Source organism: Lepeophtheirus salmonis, chromosome 5 (genome assembly GCF_016086655.4).
Source record: "Lepeophtheirus salmonis chromosome 5, UVic_Lsal_1.4, whole genome shotgun sequence".
Classification (NCBI taxonomy): Eukaryota; Metazoa; Arthropoda; class Copepoda; order Siphonostomatoida; family Caligidae; genus Lepeophtheirus; species Lepeophtheirus salmonis.
Window position 1 is genome coordinate 5012169 of NC_052135.2, and position 25354 is coordinate 5037522.

General features: G+C 29.5%; 1 protein-coding gene across 1 annotated transcript in view; it reads right to left on the bottom strand.

The window, feature by feature from the left end:
• Nucleotides 1-25354, bottom strand: part of LOC121118849 (acid-sensing ion channel 4) — a 118648-nt gene that overhangs the window by 48257 nt on the left and 45037 nt on the right. Inside the window, exons 2-3 of the mRNA XM_040713448.2 lie at nt 6055-6890; nt 1300-1767 (exon numbers count right to left, since the gene is read on the bottom strand). Of these exons, the coding sequence (XP_040569382.1) occupies nt 1300-1767; nt 6055-6720 (1134 nt within the window). The 5' untranslated portion in view covers nt 6721-6890. The remainder of the gene's footprint in view (nt 1-1299; nt 1768-6054; nt 6891-25354) is intronic.

Consider the following 25354-nt stretch of genomic DNA (forward strand, 5'->3'; position numbering starts at 1 on the left):
GGAATATTTACCATTTCTATATAAATTGTATCATTCTAAAACTGTATTCGTAAAAATACTTAAATTTTTTTTTATTTAGCTATTTTATATTTAATGTGCACTTGTTGTATTTAACATAAAATATTTTTCAAATTTATTTTATAAAAAAGAATACTTCCATTCATTCAATTATTGACGTGTGGAACTATTATTGCCTAAAGTTTCTATTAACTTTAAATAAAATTGAAACCAAAGATATATTCCCCGTCAGGACATGAAAGAAAAAGTTGAGTGAGAGTATTTATTTAATACGAGCACCTCGTTTTATTATTTTTATGTTCTGGAGTAGAAATTGCCTTTGAAATTAAAATGTTAACTATTCCTTCTATATTTATGTCAGACTTTTAGTAATGAATCAGGTCCAAAATGATGACAACCAAATTGGGGATAGGAAATGAAAAATACATTTTTTAATTTTTGAAAAAACAAATCAGTTTTCATAAGAATAAATTATACCATCTTATTGTATATGAAAAAAATTGTTTAAACTCATTTGCCTCAAGTATTAGTTAATAAATCTTAAGTACAAATCAGTTTTGGGGTTTCGATCAGAAGTGTAAACAAATATGAATCTGTATTTAAAAATATGGTAAAAAGGCATTATCGACTAAATGTATCGTCCAAATAATTAATGCTTGGTACATAAATGTGAAATTTTTTGGATCTGACATTTTTAACACAATTAAAACCAAAATCCAATATTTTCCTATAAATGTCTTTAGTTATGTGTATCTCAATTTGTATAAGTGCAATCAGTTTACGCTAGCTCTTGTATTAAACAAAACATTTCACACTAGTTTTGTGATTGTTTGACTCAGGTTTGTTTGAGCTAATTACACAATATTTTGGTTTCGTCGGTTCCGTTCCGGTAATTTTGATGTCAAAGATGAATCACACTGTTGAAGGTCAATTGTCAAAAATGTGGATAAAAGAATGGAAATAGTCAACTTTTAGGCTCATGTAAGAACTTTTTTTGATTCTCATGATGATAAAAATTAATGAAAAAAAAAAAAAAGATTAAAAAAAAAACCCCCTTAAATCAAGGATTTCTTTTTACTACACCTCAAACATAGTTTTTATATAACTTTGTTTTGTATATATGTTTAGTTACTTTACCTTTTTTTATGACACCTATTTGCATGATTTTGTGACAATACCATTACATATAAACAAGATAACTTAGAAATGAAATTTAAAAAAAAAAACAGAAAACTTATCATTTTTAAGAGTAATTAATACAAAATTACATCATAAAATTACCTGTTCTGTCGCCGTATAAAGGGTAGGAGTGACTGGTATTTGATTTTCTGTGCCAGGAGCTACATGAAATGCTCTTTGTCTAATAATGGGCATGTCTAAATGATGTACAACTGCCACTTTAAGCCCTTCTGAGCCTTCATCATAGTATCCATAATCAAAGGATTCGATATCAAAAAGGACGGAGAATCCATTATCTTTACCGGTTTTAGCGCCTTTTGGTACAGAATTAAACCAATAAGCCCAATCTGTATCTGGACCAGTTGGTATATCTGAAAAATTAAGTTGAGGAGTGTACCAACAACAGATTCCATAGTCTGTTCCAAAATCCCTTTTATTTTCTCCAAAATTGTAAGTAATAGTTGAATTCCACTTTGAAAAAATGAACATGTCATCACACTTTTGATGGCTAAGCCACGTTATAGAACCTTCAACTGATAAGTTTCGTTTCTCTAAAAAGACTTTGAGTACCTAAAATTTAAATCATAGTTACATTATCATTTAAAAACAATACAATTTTTCACAATAATTAAACGATAAAATATATAAAAAAATGTATTTAATTAAAACTGTATCATACAAAATAGGTCGAAAGAGTAGATAATATCAATGTACAGCGTGTCTGAGCGAATCGTAAATGAAACATTGGAAATATTTCATGGATTTACTAAATAATTTCATATTTTTCCCCCAAAATATCAACTAGTAGCATAATAAAAACAAACAGTTCTGTTGAAACAAATTTCTTCATCAGACTAAATACAGCTGAGATAGCGGACAAAAGAAATTGTTTGGCAGGGCTTCTTGACGAGAGAATGACTTTTGACGAGATTTTACACATTGTCCCCTGCTCCATGGGTCTCATTATCAAGATTAAAAAGCCCAAGAAAGAAAACAAGAGCCCTAAAGACTGCCATAGAGAAGGAGTCGGCTGAATTGTTGGAAGAATATATGAAGAATACATTCAAGGCAAGTGAAGGATAAGGGTGGCTACTTTATTTATATAAAGTATAATAAAAATATAAACTATCATTTTCTTACAACTTGTACTTTTTAAGAATATTGATCTGGTTGAGCTTTGGAAAATTAGTTCACGATTCACAGAATCACACTTGATCAATAATTGATAAAAAGTTATGCATTCACCTGTATCAGCTTTAACTATACTTCAACGTTGTTATTGGTTTTTTTTTGTATTTGTGTAAAAAGAAAATTTATATTATAATATTTAAAAGTCGATATATAGAGCAGCATTATAGGAAATTTGCAAATTCATAGTCCAGATATTTAATATTTATGTTAAAGAAGTGGTTTCCCTTACTTTTAGATCTAATAAATAAATATAAAAATCCCAAAAGCTTTTACTTCAATGTATGACAACCCTTGAGGCTATAAATATCAAATTTATCCATGTTAGTTTTAAAATAGTAAGGGATTAAAAGTCAAATATTCTTAAACACATGCAGAATAAAAAAAATAGAATGGACGTAAATATATTGATCCAACTGTAAGTAAGAAAAATTGATGAATCAATTTCGTCAACAACAAAATTATTAATAAAAACTTAAATAAAAAATTGACCTTTTTATTTATATTTTTCAATATTTTTTGTAGTCAATGAATACTTTTCATATATATGAGCTAATGATTGATCGAAATATCCATTAAATTTATCGCATTCTTGTTAATTAATTATTGATTCAATACTATTATAAAGAAACATAATTTTATTATAGTGATTTTCAAAAAAATCCGATGCCGATACAAAGAACTTAGATCTATTTTCGAAAAAATTATTAATATATGTCCTATATTTAAATAGTTTTTTTACATTATGTGTAAAATACAATTATAGTTTTTTTTTAAAGTTTGCGTACATTATTTGTACATGACTCACAATGATATTGTACAAGCTCCTCTGTCTCAAAAGCAACACTCTTTCAAAGCCAAAAAATTGTTATATTTCAAAAATAATATCATAAAATTTAAATCATAAATATAATCAAACGATGTTTAAGTTATCAATCAAAATATCCTCCTTTTACCTTTATGACCAGTTCCAGCCTGATGCAGAGCTATGCACAGAGTTTTTTCCAAAGTTTGGCTCTATGTTGCTCAAGCAATACTGATGGTAGTCATTGGGTGGTATTTTGTTGTGTATCAGACTCCCAAACGCATCCCCAGATGTGCCAAAAAATAAAAAAAGTCCAGGGGAGGAACAGTGGGGGCTGTGGGGAGGCCGAGAATCTTATTTTTCAAGCTTGTTGCGAGGATTATTCAGTGATTCACACGCTTTACTCGATCGTAAGGCTTCAAACCCTGACAAGGAGTTTTTCTTGTAGGAATTAAGAATTAAGCACTACTTCACAAAGCGCTATGATGCTGTGGCTACTGCCAAGTTCACTAGGAACACCATTGAAGGCCACCTTACCTCTTTTTCCTTCAATTGTGTCTTTAACTGCCTTAACCAATTATTTTGGAATTGATTTAGACCTTGAGAAAGCTTTTAGTATGCCAGTTACGGTCATCCAGTTCACAGTAGAGCTGTTACATCCCAACAAGTTAGAGATCTCTGATAGTGAATTTCCACACTCAGATAGCTTCAGAACTACAGCTCTGTTCCATGTTTTTGGTTATGACGCTCTTGTTTATTGGTTGATTTTAATCATTTTTTGTTAACAATTTCTTAATACACTTGTATACATAAATTCGCAAGGATTAAACATCATAATATATCCAATAGGACAAAAGCGTGCCATTTAAAAAGATGTTGCATTTTAGACAGAGGGCTGGTATGACGTTTCATAGATATACCACTCGTATAGCTGGGGAAAAAAGTTATTTACAGTGGGACAAAACATATCATTCTAAGATTTGAAAACTATTTAATTTTGGTACACGGTCTGAGACCGCTGGGTCGACCCAAATATCGGTTATAGTTGTTCTAGAAACAATTAGTTAAGACCAAATCGAATAAAATTGATCTCAGATCAAGTTTCAGCACTGGGATTTAAAGAACTTATTCTGATTATTTTCTTTAAATCAATATTTAGAAAAATTAGCATTAATTGAATTTGAGAATAAGGGGGAAGTACTAAGTTATATATTTTTTGATCCAAGGTTGAATAATTTTTCTTTTACTCTAAACTTTCAATAGTTGAAAAAAGAGAAGAAAATTTTAAAATTTTCAATTAAGTAAAATCAAATCTAGGTACAAGAACCAAAGTGAACAAAATCAAGCAGAAATTTCAAAATTTATCATGATAACTTGAAAAGTTTGTTGGTGTTTGTTTTGAACTTATAAACTAATAATTTACAATTTTGATGTAAAAACTTTTTTTAATTTAATATAATAAATTTATTAACTACAGAAGTAGTATTTTAATAAAAGAAAAGTCAGCACATAAACAACATCCAATTCATATCATTTTTATATTACCCAAAAAATAATGTCGTTATTTTTAATTGTTGAATATTAAGTTCAAAAATCCTTGATTGTTTAAAGAATGGGATCTCAATTGTATGAGGTTCAACTCCATGGTCATTTCTTAGATTGGGCTCATCATCCTGAAACTTACCTTGGTAGCATATTTAACGGCGCTTGGTACTTTTGTGTTAAACCATTTTGCCATAGAACATTTCGCCTAATAGATATTTCGCCTAATAGATATTTCGCCATAATATATAAATAAATTCTTAATGTTTATTACTTTAAAAAACACTGAAAGCTTGGTTTGAGAAAAGAACATTGATTTCCACTGATTCAGAATGTTTCAGAATAAGAGGCAATAGGCTTAGTAAGGCAAACCACCAAGAAGAGGTAAACAAAGAAAATTCACCCTTGAACGATTTACAAATTTCCATTCTCGCACTCCAAGCAGTTGCGTGTCTCTAGGACCACTGTCTACACTGTTACCAAGTACGAAATATTTTAAAGGAAGAAGGACTCTGTCAAAAATGCCAAGCTGGAGTTCAAGAAAATAGCCAAGGCCAATCTCCACAAGTCCATGAGGGGTCATGCTCGAGATCTCGGGGTTTAACACCAGACAGTCCAGAGAGATATAAAAAAATGGGTGGAAAGATCCTTGTGAGGATTGAGATGCCCCTTTTGATACCAACAATAGAAGAAACATTTCTCTTCCGTTGGAACTCTTTTGAATAAGTCTTTCTAATTCTTTTGAACTCCCCCTCCCCCCCCCTACATCCCTGATGGGAACCATCTCGACTAAACATTTTGTATGTACGTTGAGGGGAAGACCTGTAGTGTCGTCATCCAAACACCGAGTCCCCTAAAGCTACTGGGAGCCAGCAACGGGATGCCATGACAGGAGACTATATCTGCAACTGGTACAAGGCCTTCCATTGCCGCCTGGAATCCATCATTCCCCAAAAGAGTGGCTATATTAATTATTAAGAGAGCCCAGACACTTTTATTTATTGTAATAATTTTGTTGAAATTCAATCGTTATTTGATATATTATACATTGAAGAAATTTAAATTTCAAAGTGTTCAGGTTTTAATGGACCATTTGGTATATTACCTACTAATCTATTATGTATTTGGTTCAAACTGTGTTTGTGATATTTTTTTTAATATCTTTATATAATGCCACTGTTGTTAGTTCAATATTTGTCCATAAACTCAAATTAAACCCTTATGCGGATGATATTTTTTGATGACTTTCAACACTAAATTTTATACTGGCATTATATTTATTAAGTAAAAATGTTCAATTTAAATTGTATGTTTATACTTACGTCATAGAAAGCCGCTCTTTTTGAATCTTCGTCGCTGTCGACTACATACTGATCAGAAACTTTTGTATACTGTCGGTCTCGTTCGACAGTTCCTTTGATAAAGTCTTCATACATAATCCTGACTAAAGTGTCATTTTCGTAGAATCCTAACTCTGAGAAAAATGATTTTCTTATTTGATTGATGTTACAGACTACAACTGAAGGAAAGAAAACTTCGGAGAGAGAAACACTTCCGTCCAAAGTTGTTTGAACTGTTGCATTCAAAAATTCCCTCGTGTTATTGTATAGAAAAAATCCACCAGAAATAACGGATGCACTCACAATAAGAGTCCAAAATGCTGAACGAAATGCATGAAAGTTAAATATATTCTTCTTTTTTCTCTTTTTCCTCTTCCTTTTTCGTTTCTTTTTCTCAAGAGTTGGGAAACTAGGAGGAGTATTAGTGGACTTCTCACTCTCTACGAGGATCCTGGGAGGGAATTCTACGTTTTGGACATCTTCTTCCCTAGAATCCTCTAAAATCTCAACTTCATTTTCTTCAACCTCAACCTCACTCTTATCATCCACAGCAAGGTAATGCCACCCGTGAAGAATGGTTTGACGGCAAAAATCGTAGAAACATTTATGTACTGTTTGATCTTCCTTACGAGTTGTTGAGAGTTCCATACTATTTGTCCAATTTGATAGGTTTTTTTCTGAGGATGAATCTTCATTTTTGCCACTTAGGCATTGGCTCAGCTCTGCCAAACTTAATTGAACGTTATTGATCCTTTCAAAAATTGCAATTATTTTTAAACCAAAAGTACTTTAAAGGCACAAATTTTATTTTGCATCACCTGCAAAATAAAATTAATAATTAGTTAATTTGAAAATAAAATGAGAGATTCCTAAAAAATTATTTAGTAAATTATTTTTAATATAAATAATGTACAAATTCAGCTGGTATGTATATTTGTGTTGTGTACAAGTTGCAACTTAAGTACACAAATTTTACATGTTACAATTTCTTTTATTACAACATCGGGCATTCTAATTATTAACTATTAACTGTACGGTACAAGTAAATCCCTCACAAATATTATTCATCTCATTTTTGAGTTGTTACTTGTACAATTTAGCTATACTAGCTACAACTTGTACAAAATTGCAAATTTATAAAGAAAATGAGAATAAAATACAAATTAGTTAATTATTATTTCAATAAGACAGTGAAATAACAATTGAGCATGCATTATCATTATTGATATGATGACAATTTTTTTCCCTCGATTCACCATAGTAAATAAGTAAGTATTGTAAAAGGGTATTTTTCCATGACTATTAAAATTCTAGACATTTAGATAAATTAATCAAATGAATTTAATCAATCATCCGTTATTTCAATTCTGAAAAGGAATACAATATGAAACCTATCCATCCAATAAACCCTTATTTATTTAATATAATATTCAATAAGAACATTTCAATGTATCTTTTGGTAATTAATTGTGAGTAATTATTTGTAGGATGTTGCATCAGCACACCCTATAAACGGGTCATTAGTATTTTTGACATCACAAAGGAGTCAATGTAGGACGGCTGCCTGTTAAAAGAGCCTAAAGAATTACAATCTAGTCATATTAATTTTATTTAAAACTTATTTTTTAATTCTCTGGCATATTACAATTATTCAAATACATATTTTTGTTATTGTAAGCTGAGAAAATAATATATCGCTGATGTGACTTTCATTCAAAAATAGTATAATTAAAAAATGTCTTTGTGTTGAAGAATTTAAAATACATATTTGTTTTTTTTTATTATATATATATTAATATCATTTTTTTAAGCTAATAAGGAAAAAATTATTTACGTTGATTCAAAGTAAAAAAATTTAGTTATTAGACTTCATACAACTCCGCGGATTCAGAATTTAACAACAAAATAAAATGTTTCAGAATTTTTGCCATAATATGATGTATTGAAAGGTTTTGTTAAACTAGCAGACGATGACAACATACCAAAAAAAAATTCCATATTTTGAACTTCACCACATTGGAGGGAAACGGGTCGGAATGAAGAACGAAAGGAAGCGTAAGGAACATAACTACTTTAACTATGAAATATAAACATAAGGTCCAAGAAAGGAAGGATTAAGATAAAGTAGGTTTCAATGTTCCATTACAAATGTTTTGAAAAATACTTTTAAAAAAAAGAAACCCCTGCCTAGAAGGAGAAGTGTTTCATTGAGATGATGAAAAACTAACGAAAAAAGATATAGATTTGAATGATAAAATTATAAATCAAATTTTAGACTACATTTCAAACGATAAATTACTTAATTTAAGAATTATCGCGTAGAATTTTTACACATTTGAATTATGTAAATAATTTTGTTTTTCTGTAAGTATTGATAAATTTAACTGTGAGCGGACTATCGGTCAAAAACATTTTGCAAAGAAAGAATATTTTATAAAAACAATTGTTAATTTTAATTCAACCTAAAATGATGTTATGATATTTATCGTATTGTTAATATGATAAATGCGTCATATACATAGGTACATTAATGTTTCTTTGTAAAGAATAATACTATTAATTAGTCGTATTAATTAATAATAATTATGTAAACACAACACAATAGCATCTGGTTTCAATACTTTACTGTTATTATACTTAAAATATATTCATTAATATATTACTTTAACTCCAAGCTGAACTTATCTATTTTGCAATTACTAGCTTCTCCATTTTCAAGAACAATACACGCCTACTGATATTGTATATCAGTAACACTGGAACCATATAGCCAAGGGTACAGTTGATTAATTTACTAAGTATTATAGTAATATAATACAACTGTAAGATTGCTTAAAATTCTTAAATGTTTTGATTTTATAACTGGTGCAATTAGAAAAAAGATGGTATGGAAAAAAATTGTAGTTCAATTTTTTTAGGCCTAAACATGCATGAAATAATTCATCTGTTGTACTTCTTATAAAAGATAAGATAAATTCATTAATCAGGCTTGTCAAGTTTTAAAACGTTAATGTTCTTAACATTATTATACCAGAATCAAATTGATGCATCTGTACTATATAATTCTTATATATTTTAGATAAATTATTTTTCTCCCCCACGAGTCAGGTATTAGATATCTTGTAACTGAAAAGCTACTAAAAAATATTTAGTTTAGATTTTTTTTAAATATAGCATCCGTAAGATGAATGAAAAAAGAAAAAAAATGACGGCATAATACGGGTATATACAGAGCTGATCTTATCTAGGGGTACAAATAATTTAAATTTTAATAAGTTGGTAATTTATTTGTTGATTGTTTTCAAACTCGGTGAACAATAGGCTTTGTGACTTGAGGTTCCTTATGTAAAGCTTTGACACAATTAAAAAAAAAGGGAGAATGAGTAAAATAGAGCAACAAAGGAGTGAAATTTTGAATCTTCTCTTACTCGGCATAACCCCATGGCCATATTCAAAGAGCTTGGATGAACCCGTGTTAATTTTTATCGTGCAGGTACTTATTCACCGTCACCATGGTCTTGGGTATTGTGGCCAGCTCAGGCTAAGTCTGCCCTCCCATTTTTCTGGAGAAGAATGCAGATACTTACATCAAACTTCTCAATAAGAAAGTGCCACCTTAGGCCAGCGAAACGTTTGGAGATAACCTTTTTTTTCATTCAAGATGGAACTCCGTGACATCACACTGCTAATACCCAGGCTTTCCTGCGATACAACTTTCAGGACTTTTGGGACCTCAAAATGTGGCCCCTCCTCTCCAAATGCAACCCCACTGGATTACTCTATACACTTTAAACTTCACTCTTGAAAATTGATAATAATAAAACGTGCATTTTGGGGTATGTAGTGAAGTCAATCATCGAAAACAACAATCTCCAGGTTCAACCACAGTCTCTAACTTTCCTCTGAAACTGGCACAAGCCTTGATGGGGAATTCCTTGTCCATGTTGGCCACTGCCTCGAGAATGAAATCCCCCAACAGGGTTATGTGTCTGTTTCATGGACTTTCTCTCCAAGATTACCCACACATAGTAGTTTATGGGGTTTAGATCCAGCGAGCTAGGAGACAACATTTTATTTGCCCAAAACGTTAAGTTTTTAAAATTGTTATTTTTCTGGAATAAATTCAATTCCAATTTCCTGATTTGGACAAACTGCACCAATTTAAAATTCTAATATGACACCGTATCTGTAACATCAATTCAAGTCCTTTCGCATTATTATTTAGGGAGTTATTTGTATCTTTGGCCGTAAGACAGGGTGGGGGGCAAACAATAATGATTATACGGTGTTTGTATTAGGAGGACATATCAAGGACTTTCATAAACATAGATCTTGCTCCGGATTTCAAATATATTTAACAATCATGTATGTATCTATAATTTATATACCTTCACGTATTAATAATAATTGACTTATTTTTACTTCAACATATAATACATAGAAGTAGGGAAAAATATAAGTAAAAGTTCACAAAAAGTTTCCTTTATTTCTCTTTTATTGAGAAATACATTTATTCTTACTGAATATTTGATTTTTATCTTATGAAAAATAGTTTGCATTTTTACACTCGTTTTGTAAGCTTTGAAATATTTCCTAGTCCCTAAGATGTTTTACCCTATATAATAATACAAACTTATCTAGGTTAACAAATCTTTCTGAAGTAATTTTATTCAAGATTCAGATATTTGTGAAAGAGATGAAAGGCATTAGTCATTCTACGTAAATAGATAAGACATTCAAATAAACGGATCTAATATACATATTTATGTAAAATACATTATTGTAAATTGATCAATGAATCATTGGTAAACTAAACTGTTGGATACCAACTCAGGATTTAGATATGGAAATGAGTAATAGTTTGTTAAAACAAAAAGTGGTACAACGTACAAAATTCCTCAAATACTACAAAAATTACATGTTGCGCAAGTTATATATGTTGCCAATTTGGTAGGTTTGCAGGTGATTTTTTTTTTTTTTTTTTTTAGCCAATGGGATGCCTTAGTCTTAAATGGCTCCAAGACAATTTTGACTTCATCTCACCGTACTTTTGGCTACCAAAGTTCCCGGATCAAAATCCAATTGCAAGAAGGAATTCAAGGATTTGACAAGGGATCAAGTTGGGAAGGACTTTTCACGCATTCCGCCTCGTATAAAGACTGTAATTGAGGCTGGAGGTGATTTTATTAACAAATATAAATTAAAACACATCAAGCTTTTAGAATCTGGTTTTATTTGTTTAATTTGATAACTGTTGAAGAGAAAATTGGGTTTGAAAAAACTATTTTTTCTCCACAATATTCAAATAAATTTATTAAAATAAGTTTAGATCAATTATCCAAAATGTTAAAAATAATAAACAACAATGCCCCATCAAATGGTCTAGTACATTATTCAATAAACAACTGAGCAAAGAAGATTTACTCTCTATTTCAAATAATGAGAGAGTTGATAGAATTATTATTAAAACTATGGTCTATAAATTAAGAACAATTATATAAAATTTTACATATTGTTAATCTTCAGGGAAATGTTTTATTGAAAATTTAAACTCTTCTTTTTTTAGATCATCGTCGAATTGATGTTATTTCTAAATATTTATTTTAAATATTCTGGATCGTGCTATATCTTATAATAGTCTTTTTAATTTTCGTTTGTCTACATGTTTTAACGAATTATTTTTCTAGTATATCGTATTAAGATTGTAAATGTTTAAATCCATCACAATAAAGGCCAAAAAAAAATGAGTAATCAAAAATAACTGTCACTCTAGTTAGACAAGATAACAGAAGAGTGCGAGTTCACATATTTCCTACTCAATCAATACTAGAAATACTGAACTGTACGCCTGGACTCCAAAACATTTATTTTGGTATACATAGATTGAACAGAAATCAAATAATTAGAGTTTTTATCTTTATGCCTTCGTCAGATTCTGGATACATCTAGAAAAGAAAGTATCTTTCCCTCAGTGCTACTGTATAGCCTTCATTAACCCATTCATAGAACAAGTCTCGTAGCTCTGGTAACTTCTGGCAACCTACGACGAAGTCAAAAGACATTTCTAATTTGTCTTTACAGAAAGTACATTTTCTTTCTTCTTCTAGAGAGTATTTGGAATTTGTAATGACCATCAGACCCGGTATGCGATTGTGTGAAGGTTTTCTTTAAAACTTGTTTTAGCATTATTAATAACAGTAATGTGAAGAGCACTGTGACTATACGAAGAAGCAAAGAAAAAAGTAAAGTCCTATACCCATTGTACCTTCTTATATTTTTCTATTAATGAAATGAAGTTGCACTCCTTAGTATTTATTATAACATCAACTCTTCAATCTAAAAGGATTTTCCAGTAAGGAAGTTAATAATTGCACTATCTAACACTGAGATACAATTTGAGTCTCCAGTGAGCTGATACAATTTGAAAATTGGCTTGAACTGTACATATGAATGCTGAAAAAGATATCATTTGATGTACTTGCCTTCTGTATCAACCACAACCTGAATCTGGGCCCAAAAGAGGAGTAGGCGTTGACTAGGTAGTTCCTTGGCATGTTGGTCATTGTCTACGTGATGTAAGCAATCAGACAGTCCTTGAGAGTATAAGACGTTCTATACGTTTTAAATTCAACGTAGCTCCATACAAAATAATCCATCTGATTAAGATCCGGACTGTTGGGGGTTAGTATTCATGAAGTCATAGCAGTGTTCACTCAGCCACTTGAGCCACCTATATGAGACAAAAATCTTTTGAACGGGTTGGATCCTGACGTCAGTCACATTTCAGACCACCCGATTTGAAATCTCCATTTTCTTGTCTCAGAGCAACGTCATTCTTCCCCTGTAAATTCAACCTGTTTTATATTTGGAGCAGCTATCGCTTTGATGTCCAATACTTTAGCAATGTTTTTTGATGCTACAACGTTTCTCTCAGCAAAAAAAGATACCCCATCAGACAGTTGCATGATAACAAAATTACCGGTGTACACCGATTTGATCTTATGACCCTGTATAATATGTCATTTAAGCAATTATTGTTCTTTGTAATTATTCGTAGCAAATAATTTGTAACTAGTTTTGACTAATGAAATATGAAATTGCTTTAATATTGTCTAAAAAATATGCATTAAACAAGTTTACTCATGTGCTAATATATTTAGGACATTCTGTCAAACTTTAAAAAAGAATAAAGTTTTATTCATTGTAAAAATTTACTTACTTTTATGTTAATTTTTCACTCTTAAGTTTTAACTCTTGCTTTAATTAAGAGAGTAATAATGATATTTATATATAAAATATTTTGCAAGAAATTAGTAGTTCTTAAAAAGTATATTCATTTAAATTACTGTTAATCTTAATTATTTTGATGAAAACCATCAAATTTGACTGTGATTTTCTTATATTATAAAAAGCTACGTTATTCACAAAATATAAATGCAATTACAAATAACCAATAACACAATCGAACAAAAGAAATTTCCAAATATAAGAAACAATCATAAATAACTTATCTAAATACAAATTTACCGTGCACAGAAAGTCACTTGTCATTAACTAACTGTACAGGTTAAATAGTGTATTAATATGTATACATTTATTAATTAGTTGGCTTAGATAAAAAATGTTTCCTTTCTATTAATGATCATAATTTTTATAAGGCGGTTAGTGAATTTAAAAAAAAGAAATCCCGAAAATCAAATGGATTTAAGTACAAAATAAACATTTAAACGATTATAATAATTGCCGATTCTTTAAGTTTGTATTATTTAACTAACTAATTGATCCATTTTGAACACATAAATATCAATTGAAATAGTAAAAATACTTGTATGAATATATAAATAGAGCTAAGATAAGCCCCTATATTAATAATATGAGTTTTGGATGTCAACAGCATAAAATTTGTAATACTTCAAGTATAAACATTAACTTTGTATTTTTGTGAAATATTCATTACTTTATTCGAATTTTGGAAATTATACTAGTAAACATCCGTTTTTACTAGGTTGTGTATAATATATACCGGTTGATCGATTGAAATTTGAGCACTTACTAATTCAATAACTAATTATGCATGAGTGATTAAAATTAATTCATATTAAGATATATATAAGTATAAACAATGAAATACAAAACCAAACAAACTTGAGTTTACGTTCAAGACAAGCAATTGACAACTGAACGTGATCGGTGAATTGTCCTTCGCGTAGTCCTTGACTCAGGAAAAACCCACAGAAGTTTCAAAGCAGTTGAACGTCTCCAAGACTAGTGTCTACGCCATCAGCAAGTCTGTATCTTTGGAGTGGAAGAAGGGGTCTGTCAAAAAGGGCAAACTGGACACGGAGAAGTTAAAGAGAACAGCCCAAGCACATCCCCTCAAGTCCATGAGAACTCATGCATGAAATCTCCGTGCTTTACAAAAGACTATCTAGAGAGCTATCGAAAAGGTGTTAAAAACTCTTTTAATGAGTCTTTTGAGTTCTTTAGAACTCTTTTTTATACTTTTGGCCCCCTACAGCCATGATACTAACCCCCTCACCTACACCTTTTGGGTACCTATCGAGGGGAAGGCCTGCAATGTCCGTCATGCAAACACAAAGTCCCTCAAAGCCCCTGTCAGCCAGATCTGGGAACCTATGACAGAAGAATACATCTGCAGCGGGTGTCAATCCTTCTGCCACCACCTGGGAGCCATCACTGCCACTAAGGGTGGCTACATTTAATATTATGGAGCTCAGATACACATTTAATGTATGAATTTTGATGAAATTATATTGTTAATTAATAAATTATATTATACTAGGACGTGCCCTTATTATACACTTTATTTCGAATTATTTTATTCATATATAATAAAACAAACTCACCAATTATTTTTTTAATTCGTATTTAATATATTAACGTTCTCCATTTTATGTTCTTTAATTTTTTTTTTAGTACATTTTCGAATTTACAACCCGTACCTTAAAAAAACTTTGAGATACGGGGATTTATCTTGTTTTATCAAACAAAAATAAACAAACATGCCTTCAAGAACCCAGGAATCTGGTCGAACCAGAATGAAACATAACTCATAATTCTAAACAACTTTTATTTTATGTCTAAGGACTACATCTGTCTCCATATTTTGAAATAAATACCCTGGTTATGCGTTTTTGTTAGGCGACATACATACAAAAACCTACTATAATATTATATTATTGCTTAAGTTTAAAAGTTAATGTGTTCCGATTTTATGGACCATTCATTTATAAATCAACTTGTATACTTCTGTTTTCACAATGAAAAAAAGAAAAATCTAAAAAATGAAAAATAAGTAAACGATTTTTATAAACAAAAGTTAATTAAATTCACAAAACCTCGATTCAAAAAAGCTAAATATATAATTCAATCCTAAACAATGCGTTTTGAAGTTAGACAAAGAATTACATTAAATCAAATTGAATGTTCTTGGAGCATCCTGAAAATTATTGGCGATAAAATTTAGGTTTAAAGGAAATTAAAACTTTTTTTATAAATCTAAATGTGCGTAATATAATTATCGGAAAGTTAAATACATATGCAGAGAAAATACCTTTAAATGGGTACTGGGAAAATTGCCGGATGGAAAGTTGACTCAAGTAAAAAATAGTCTCAAAAAAGCCAAATGTTTAGCTTGCTACGAATATGCGAAGTTGCATATAATTAAATCTATAAAACTCTTGAAATTGATTGAAATCAACAATATTTTGGGTTAAGGACAATTTAGTTTTTTTTAAATGTATTTGCTTCATTTAATTTATCCTTTAATGGTTTAATATACATTATTAAACTTTTAATTGAATTATTTTTTTGGCCCTTTTGAATAGCATTTGATTGAAAATACAGTCATATTTTTCTTTAACTTTTGACAAATACAATATCATCTTTATTAAATTGACAAATTCATAAAAGAGAAAAGTTTCACCTTTATAGTTTAGTTTTTTAAATCTCGTGGTGTAGAATGAAAAAAAAAAGCTGAATATTCTTGGCTTTCTATAGTTCTTTTGTACCAAAACCTTAGTTATAATTTATTTGCATTTCAAAAACTTTGTGAAAGTATTTTTCATCCCCTCAAAACTTATTAATTGTGACAAACGAATTTAGGATTTCAAAAATAATAAGTCCATGTGAAATGATTTGAAGTATCTATGTATGTTAAAGAAGCTTTTAGAAAAATAAAAGCAATGCAATAAAAAAAAGAGTCTTCGAATATAAATAATAGATAGTTTTATTTAAAATTTCTTAGAATTTAGATTTATGTACTAAATCCCATTTCAAATTGGAAAAAGGAATTCTCAAGGATTAATGCAAATTTCAAGTACTAAGCCATGGATAAATGAATTTTTGGAAAACCACAAAATTTTATCAAAAGAAAAAATGTGAATTAAAGATATAATCGTCTTTTATTTTTTTAAATGAATAATAATATCAACATATCATTTGATTTCTTTCAACACATTATTACTATTTTTTTTTTTAATTTGCAATTTCACCGACAGGAATTTTTCTACAAATTAATTTAATTTTAATATAACCTTATACTTTTCAAAGACTTGTATTTTAATCGTAAAAGAAGTAAATGAATCAAAATAGTTTTTTACAATTTCTTGCAAGAATAATAAAATATTTCCTTGAAAATATTGTCATTTTTAAAAATATTAGCAACATAACAAATATAATTATAAGTCTGTTTTTTTTTGTATTTTTCCTTCTCCCGTTCTTTATATTTATCCATATCTTCCTTCTTCTCTTCTCTCTCTCTTTCTTTTCTTCTACCTCCATTCTTTGCTTGTATTCCACTCTGCAACGTGAATACCCTCTGATGTTAGCAAATTAAGTTAAAATGAGCACATATATATAAATGGTTTCAAATTACAAAATATTCAGTAAAATCTTGTTTTAAAATTAACATAATAAAAACTTTTTTATCATATGATATTTGAATAATGGCAAGATATTTTATGTTTTCTATCAAAACTCTTCAAATGCACGGAAAAATTGGGATTTTGCTTTAAATTTAGTGACTTTTTATTCATCAATCCTCTCCAAACATTTCAAACCCTTAGTTTTATTATGAGACAGTACAAAAATAAATTTAATCTGGATTAATGATTCTTTTTGTAAATTGATCTTTGTTATTTTATAATTCTTATTTGGAATGAGATTTTTTTAATGTGTTATACCCCTCAGAAAAAGTTTTTTTTATCCATATCTTCTTTGTTTAATATTCTTATAGTGTATATGTGAAGCTTTGTATTTATCAATAATCTATGATAGTTTGATTGTTTTTGATTTTTATGTCTTGAGAAGGAAATTAATTTTTATCTACAATTTTGAATTATATTTTGATATAAACATAATTTTTTTTTTTTGTATTTATTTTTAAATATCCAATATTTATGAATAAAGACTTTGTTGTTGAGAAAAAAGAAAATTATTACGAAAAATGGATTTGAAGCAGTGTTATGATTACTTTTGTAATATAAGCGTCTCAAAGTATTTTTAAACTTTGTTATAACTTTTTAAAGTGATAAGATTATCAATCGATAGCCAACATATGTCACAATGTGATAGTAATACTTTTCTTCAAAAAGAGAAAGGAAAACCCCTAAATTAGAAAGTAGGAAGACAATAGGACATGGGCAAACCAAAAAAACAAACACTCATAACTGTTAAATGGCGCAGAAATCAGGAATATCGTAAACAAAAATGAAAGTAAGTAATTGTAATTTTTTTAGATTAATAACTTCTAAGCATCTTTTTTTTTTGAAATGATATCTTAACCCTGGTATTTTGAAGAATGTTTGTAGAGAAGCTAGGCTATCATGAAGTTTTATTACATTAGCTGCAAGCAGCTATTAGGGATAAGAAATAAAACGCCAATATCAAGTACATATACACAAATTACTTTGGACTCGATCCTCCTCAATTTTACTCCGAGTCCAACAAGGATTTAAACTATTTTACAAATCCTGAGTGTTGTTTTCCGTCTTTGATGAACACACAGACTTTAGACTTAAATGTTTTCTACTCCAGAAATTTAAAAAAAATATAGTAACTGCCTTGGAAAATAAAAAACACTACATAAAATCTAGCACGCTATTAAATGGTAAAATTTAGAACTAAATAATCTTCTAGTAGCAGTTGGCAGTACTTGTTTAAATCTCAGTGAGAGTTATATAGTAAGTTTTCTTGTTAATAGGATGACGTGTGTACACAATTTACAAATTTCCTAAATGCAATATGTAATAAACGTTCAATTTTTGTTTTTTCCATATCCAAAATCTATTTAATTTCTTAGTATATATAATTACTAATAATATTTGCTATTTTCAGAAACGTATTTAGCTCAAATTTATTTCCATTACAGCAGGAAATTTCAGCATAAATATAAATAATATAACAACATCATGAAGTCAATCAATTATATCAATATACAGTTAGCTAGGTTGGATGTAACAGACACTATGACTTATGCATTTTATAATAAAAAAATATATTGCTAATTACAAAAAGAAACCATATCAACTTTTTTTTTTGTATCCACAAAAGAAATTAATTGAATGAAGAATCATAATTTCCTAACATAAGACCTAATCAGGCTTGTCAGCAAAATACAAATAGTTTTTCTAGTATACATATATTAAAAATAAATAAAACTACTTTTATGTTTTTGGCACGAGTTAAATATATATAAACGTACTTTTTTAAACAGTTATGCGTGTACATGTATTTTCAGCAGTCAAAATTAATGTCATACGTATTTGGCTGGTTGTAAATATAAAAATTCAATATTATTGAAACAATAGTTTAACTGGCAGAGCATGGTATACATGATACTCGTATACTCAATCATACAATTCTAGATACACGGAAGTATAACAAAGTCATTTCCTCCCTTATTTTTTTGCACTTGAGTCATAGATTTATTTTCAAATGAACAGCCTAAGAATTCTGTCAAACAATTAAAAAAAATCTTATTCCGGTTTCGTCGAATATGTGGGTTCTCATCTTTATTTAATTAAGTATGGATAAATCCTGATACTACAATGGAAAAGACACCAGCTGAACTTTTGTTGGGAAGAAAATTGAGGGAAATGTCAAATTATTCCAATAGATCTAATCCTAAGTCGGTTGTCGCCAAAGTAAAACGAAAACATATCTTTTAATGTATGAGTCCCAAAATAATGATGGGAATATTCATATAAAACATCAAGATCTAATTATACCTTAGTTCCTTTCCAGTTCGGAGAAGAATATCAAAGAGGAACCCCAACAAATCAATGAATTACCTCGCCAACAACTTCCCCGTTGCTGTTAGGACCATCAAGAGGACTGCGAAGGGTGACTTGGTATTGTCCTAATATAGGAGGACCCAACACCACATTCTTTCAGTAACTTCAGCCTCTCGATGCCACGTTTTGCTACCCACCCTGAATACAAATGTCACCTTTATATTAAATTATGTCCTAATTATGAGAGTATACCATACCACACACCTGAGCGTACGTGTGTCTCATTTCCTTTAATAACATACGTTATTGATGATAAAGATTCAATGTATTTTGATTCTGTTAAAACAAAAGGAACCAATGATCAACATGGTAAAACTCACAAACTGAAGAATTTTTTGGGGGCTTAACTAACCGAAATTTCATTAGATCAGCTTTTGAATATAACTAAGTATATTATAAATGGAAGTTAATTACAGCTTAGGAAAAGAAAATGCACTCGTCAGAGTAGCAATTTCAAAATAAAACGGATGAACAAAAAATAAAGACGATTTTCATAACTAGACATCCTAATACTTTATAAATCTACAGTACTTTGTGCATATTTTGTACTTCAGATACATTTTTATTAGTAATTACTTTGAAACAAACACATTTGATGATATCCGAGATAATTAATGAGTTTGTCTAAATAACTTGAAAATTAAAATGTGTAATACAAAATATACACGGAAAACCAATCTTTGCAGTAATTGATAAAGATATATTTTAGTAATGTTGAAAACAATAAAGGGAGCACTGATAGTACTTTTTATTTATTAAAGTATACCACAAATAAAATTTTACATATACAGGAAAAAAAATGTTGTATTTATTCCATATACACATACTTAATTACAGTTCAACCCTGTGATATTTATTTAAATACTCAGTTTCATTATGCAAGCAAAAGATAGCTGAAACAAAAATAAACAAGTTTTGTTTTTATCACATATCTCTAAGTGAAAAAAGGTCAGAGCAACAACAAAATTAAACGCGAGTGCTATCTCCTCCGCGCCGATGTCATTGCTGAGAGGTCCGCAGAAACAGTTGACATCTCCATTCCGATTGCCTACAACATCACCCAAGAAGAACCAAAACTTTTGTAAGCAACTATATGAATAACTAATGGTCTGCCTCCATTATCATTAGACTAAACTCTCAACTCCATGGACTTTCCAGTTTGGGGTGTCTTGGTGAAGAAAAACTGCTGCGCCTCTAATCCAAATTTGGATTTGCTCTGAGTTGCCATCATGACAGTATGGTAAAACCATGTACACAGCCTTCATCGTTAAGAGCTATCAATCTGTTCACCAGTGTGTCGATGCTGCTATTCCTCATGTAGGAGGACATATATAATAAAAAATTTAGCATAATTTAATACTTAAACAGATCACAAATTAAATTTGAGTTTTCTTTTCTAAATTCTACAAAAATCATGTTTTTGGATATTAGTGATGTTACTGTAAGTTTTGAGTGTTCATTCTCTCTGTATAGAGTTTCAAGACTGAATTCATAGAATTTGAAAATATTTTACAACAATGATTAAGACTTGTTTAAAAAAACCAAACAATAACGGATCTATAAATACACGAATATGTAGCAAGAAGGAAGGTTGAGAAAACTTAATTATTTTGTATATATAAATTGTTCAAATAACAATCATTATAATTAAGTACATTTTCATGCACTTATTCTACCTAATGAAGAAATCTAGTGTTATTTTTCTTCCATAAAACAAGAGAGCTATAGGTACTTATGCACTTATATATTTTCAATATATATAGAAACATACTGAACATGTTTGGTTTTTGTTAAAATAAAATAAAATGAATTTTGAAAAATGGTTTTTGAAGTATTAGAATATTATCTCACATTTTTGTAAGTGTTAATCAAATAAAAACATTTGATTTTTGATGAATGGTAAAACACTATTTCCTCTCACATAAAGGTAATTATGCATATGAAAATGTAAAATTAAAAATAAGATAACGATTTGATTTTACAGCGAACTTATGAACTTATAAGCTATTTAAGTAATATTATAAAATCTTTATTTGGAAATGAAGATACAAATTTGAAGAGTTTTGATTAATATATCAAATTAATGATCTTACACTTTATTTTTTTGAGGCCATGTGATCCAAAGCACTTGGGAACAAGTAAATTTGTATTATCCGAAAAGATATGGGACTTAAAAGGATGTTGAGTAGTGTTGTGTAAGTTCGTATTTATTCGGTATAGTCCCGTCTTAGGACATATTGCTTAACGATCAGACCGCCAGACTGTCAATACTAGAATTGATGTAAAAAAAATGATAAATGATGTCATCAAAGAACAATCTTCATAAGTTTCAGGAATTATATGCAGGGCAGATATGGACGAAACTGCAGTCTTTAATCCTGAATAAGGATATAAATAACAAAAGCCTCAAGTACTGAACAATTACGGATAATGAAAAATATTTAAGGGATTTTACAAATACTAAAAAGCTTATAGTTTGCTTAACCCTAGTTCTCAAAAAAATATATTATCTAAATCGAAAGTAACATCTCTCTTATTGTAATTTCTTGGAGTGACATCAACATACATATTTGCATTGTGCCTTTTGGTATGTTTATTGCATCATAAAACCTTTCTTTCGAAAAGAAACATAAATAAGACCCAACATTAGTTGGGTGTTAGGAAGTTCTTCAAAACTATGTAGTTATAATTGAATATTTGCGGAAAAATGTGGACAGCTTCAAATGATTTAATTCTAATTTTCACCTATCAATATTCAGAAAATTAATTAGGAGAAAAGAAGTGGAAATATCATCAGTTGATGGCAAAATATACTTTATTTTTTGTTTTGCACAAAAATTTACAATGTAATTGTTTGTGTGCTGTCGATGTTTTGTTTTCGTTTCTTATAATTAGTGCTCTTATAATTAGTATCCTTATAATTAGTGTTCTTAATATTAGTTAGTCTGTGTTCGGTTATTCCTTATTCGATGAACAATTATCAACTATAATTGGGAAAAAAAATCAAGAGTTTGAAGAATTGGCTAAATACCAACTGATTTTGGGACCTTTTTTCTGTTTCTTTTCGGAGGAGAGGGTACAAGATACAGTATATGTAACGACGTGCCCAATATCATTATAATAATAACTAATAACCCTATTTGAAGCAGTGATTTTTTCATTTTTTGTTGGAGTTGAATTGGGAAATGTGAATAGTTTTTGTGATTTTTTGTTCTAAGTCGTACTTCAAGCTGTATTATTATACCAAATTATATTCATAATTGTGTTATGGTATCTTTTGAGCAAAGATAAATAAAAGTTATACTATCAATATGAGAATGAATTTGTTGGCGTACTTTGTAAAAATTATGTTAATTATGTTCTAAAAGTAATAACATTGCAATATTTATTTTTTCGGATTTAGTGATCAGTAAAAATGAAACCATAATCCAGTTAGAAATTTATTAAGGTCCAAACTTTGGATAAAATGCTCTACAATTCGAGACAAGTATCTTTCAAATTATCGTTACTGATTTGGATCAGAAAGTTTGGGAATCCAAAATTTACTCAAATATTTAAGTCTAAACATTCAAGAAAATGTAAATCCGTCCTTTCTTTAATCGCTAATATATATATATTAAAATCAAAACCATGACATATACCTTCTTTTTATTTATTTGCTATAATTTTTTATGTAAAAATTTGATTAGTTACTTTACTAAAAAGATTAATCAGTAATAATATGAAATTTTGACTTTAAAAAAAAAAATGGGATTAGTATCTTATGCCCGATATAATGAATAAGTATATCATTATACATAATATATCTTTATTCATATCGTTAGTCCTTCTTAATTATAATAATTTCTTGAGATAGTGTGTTTATTTTCCAAGAATTTCACTTATTATTTAGGTAAAGTTAATAAGTTAAAATAGTTGTTTTTAATAAGTAATGTTGTCTTAATTATGCATAGAGACACAAATTTAATATCTAATGCACAGACAAATAATTACAAAGCGCTGCTCGGGCTAAGGAGTAAACGGGGAATTACATTGGTAATGGTGAAAGCTATTTCTTTTTAACGAAGGAGATTGGTTTCTTTGTTTGTGTCAAAAGTGGCGTCTCCGCCCTTACAAAGCTCTTACCAATCACATTTTGACATCTCTATAGGCAGTCTGGTATGAAACCCTGAGATAGCTTGTATGGGCCCTCATAGAATTGAGTGGACTGGCCGGGACTGTTTTCCTTAACTCCTCAGGGTCCAGTTTGGTTTTTTTGACGGATCCCTTTTTCCTTTCTAACGTTTTGGACTTGTTGATGTCGTAGACGGGTGTCATGGAGACGCCCAACTGCTTGGAGTGCCTAAATGGAAATTCGTTGATCAAGTTCAAGTGTCATTTTCTCGACTTGTGTTTGATTTGTTCTCTAATTTATTGTTTTTACTTTAATAAATTGAAGTATTTATTCATTTTAATCACTCAACCTTAATTAGTTATTGAATGAGTGAGTGTTGAGATTTCAATGGACCACCATGAATTTTAATCGCCAAATGTGAAACCTTTTTATGTTAGTTTGAATACAAAGGCTTTTTTAGACGTTCCCATAGTAAATTTGAAACTTGTCAAATCTGAATGAGCCAATTGATAATTTGAAATAATATATTTTGAAGGGTATGTAAAAACAGTCACATTTGTCTTGATGAGCTCGACCAAATTTTTTTTAGAACTTTATCCCAAGTTGACTTAAAGTGGTGCAAAAAAATTCCCTGCTGGGCATGGAAACTTCATTACCTTTCCTCTGAACTATTCCTTAAACGAAATAGTTAAAGGGAGTGAGATTTAGTAAGAAAAGTGGTAAATATTTTTGTTTAAAAAGTGTTTAACTTCATATTTACGCATGGATTAGCAGTAAAAAAGAGAGAGTAGAAATTATATTCTAAAAGAATCGAATATCTTAGTTTAAGAAGCTTTAACAGTCCCTTAGCAGTAAACTTTCCTTCAAAAGCTCCACATATACCTCCGGGATGATTCTCACCCCGTATAGCATCCCCTTTTTGTGAAGCATCATGACTTCATTTCTTAATCCGTCGTCTTTAATGACGCTTCTCTTGTCCATTGTTTAATTTCAGACGAAATTGAGACATAATATGAGTATATTGTTTAGTAGTAGGACCATATACAGTACATGTAAGAAAGATAAATGAATATAGGTAAAATTTCTAAACATATGTTGGGTCAACATAAAAACAATCTTGAACAAAAATAAAATAAAAAATCTTACTGTAGGTTTGTACTTCATAAAGAAGTACATCCCAATATTTGAGTCAATTATAGGTTTTATATTTCAATTAATAGGATGCATTAGAATACCCAAAAAAATTAAGTATACCTGGTTGTGCAAAAAAAGCTTAGTATCTCAGTGTATACCACAATAGTTTGATTATTTTTCCCTTCTACAGATAGTCTAGAGTCTCCTAATTTTGTTTAAGTTAAATTCAAAAAATTAAATTATAATTTGATCGTGGAGGAACAAAAAAGATGAAAGATTTCAATATTGGTTGTCACTATAATGTCAGTAAAAACAGTTATTGTGGCCAAGGGGATGTCTAAGATATTTTTATTTTTCATTTAACACGATGGAGCCTTGGCTAACAGTAAAGATTTTGGAGAATTGTTGTAAAATAATTTTGTACTCTCGGACAAGAACTTTTGGTCTTTATAATCAACAGATCTGAATCCCCTTGATTATAGTATCCGGTGGCAAGGACCTTCAGAATCTGACGCCCAAATATTGTAGTGGGCTCTATTGGCAGTAGCCTACATCAAAAGCACCTACAGCTAATTCTACAGCCGTCTAGAATCCTTTATTTATTGTTAATATCATTTTCGTAAATGAGATTAATAAAACTTTTTTGGATATTAAATGTTTACAAAACTCTAGATCATTGTTTAATTCGTTCATTTTAGTCTCAAAACTTTTAGACGAC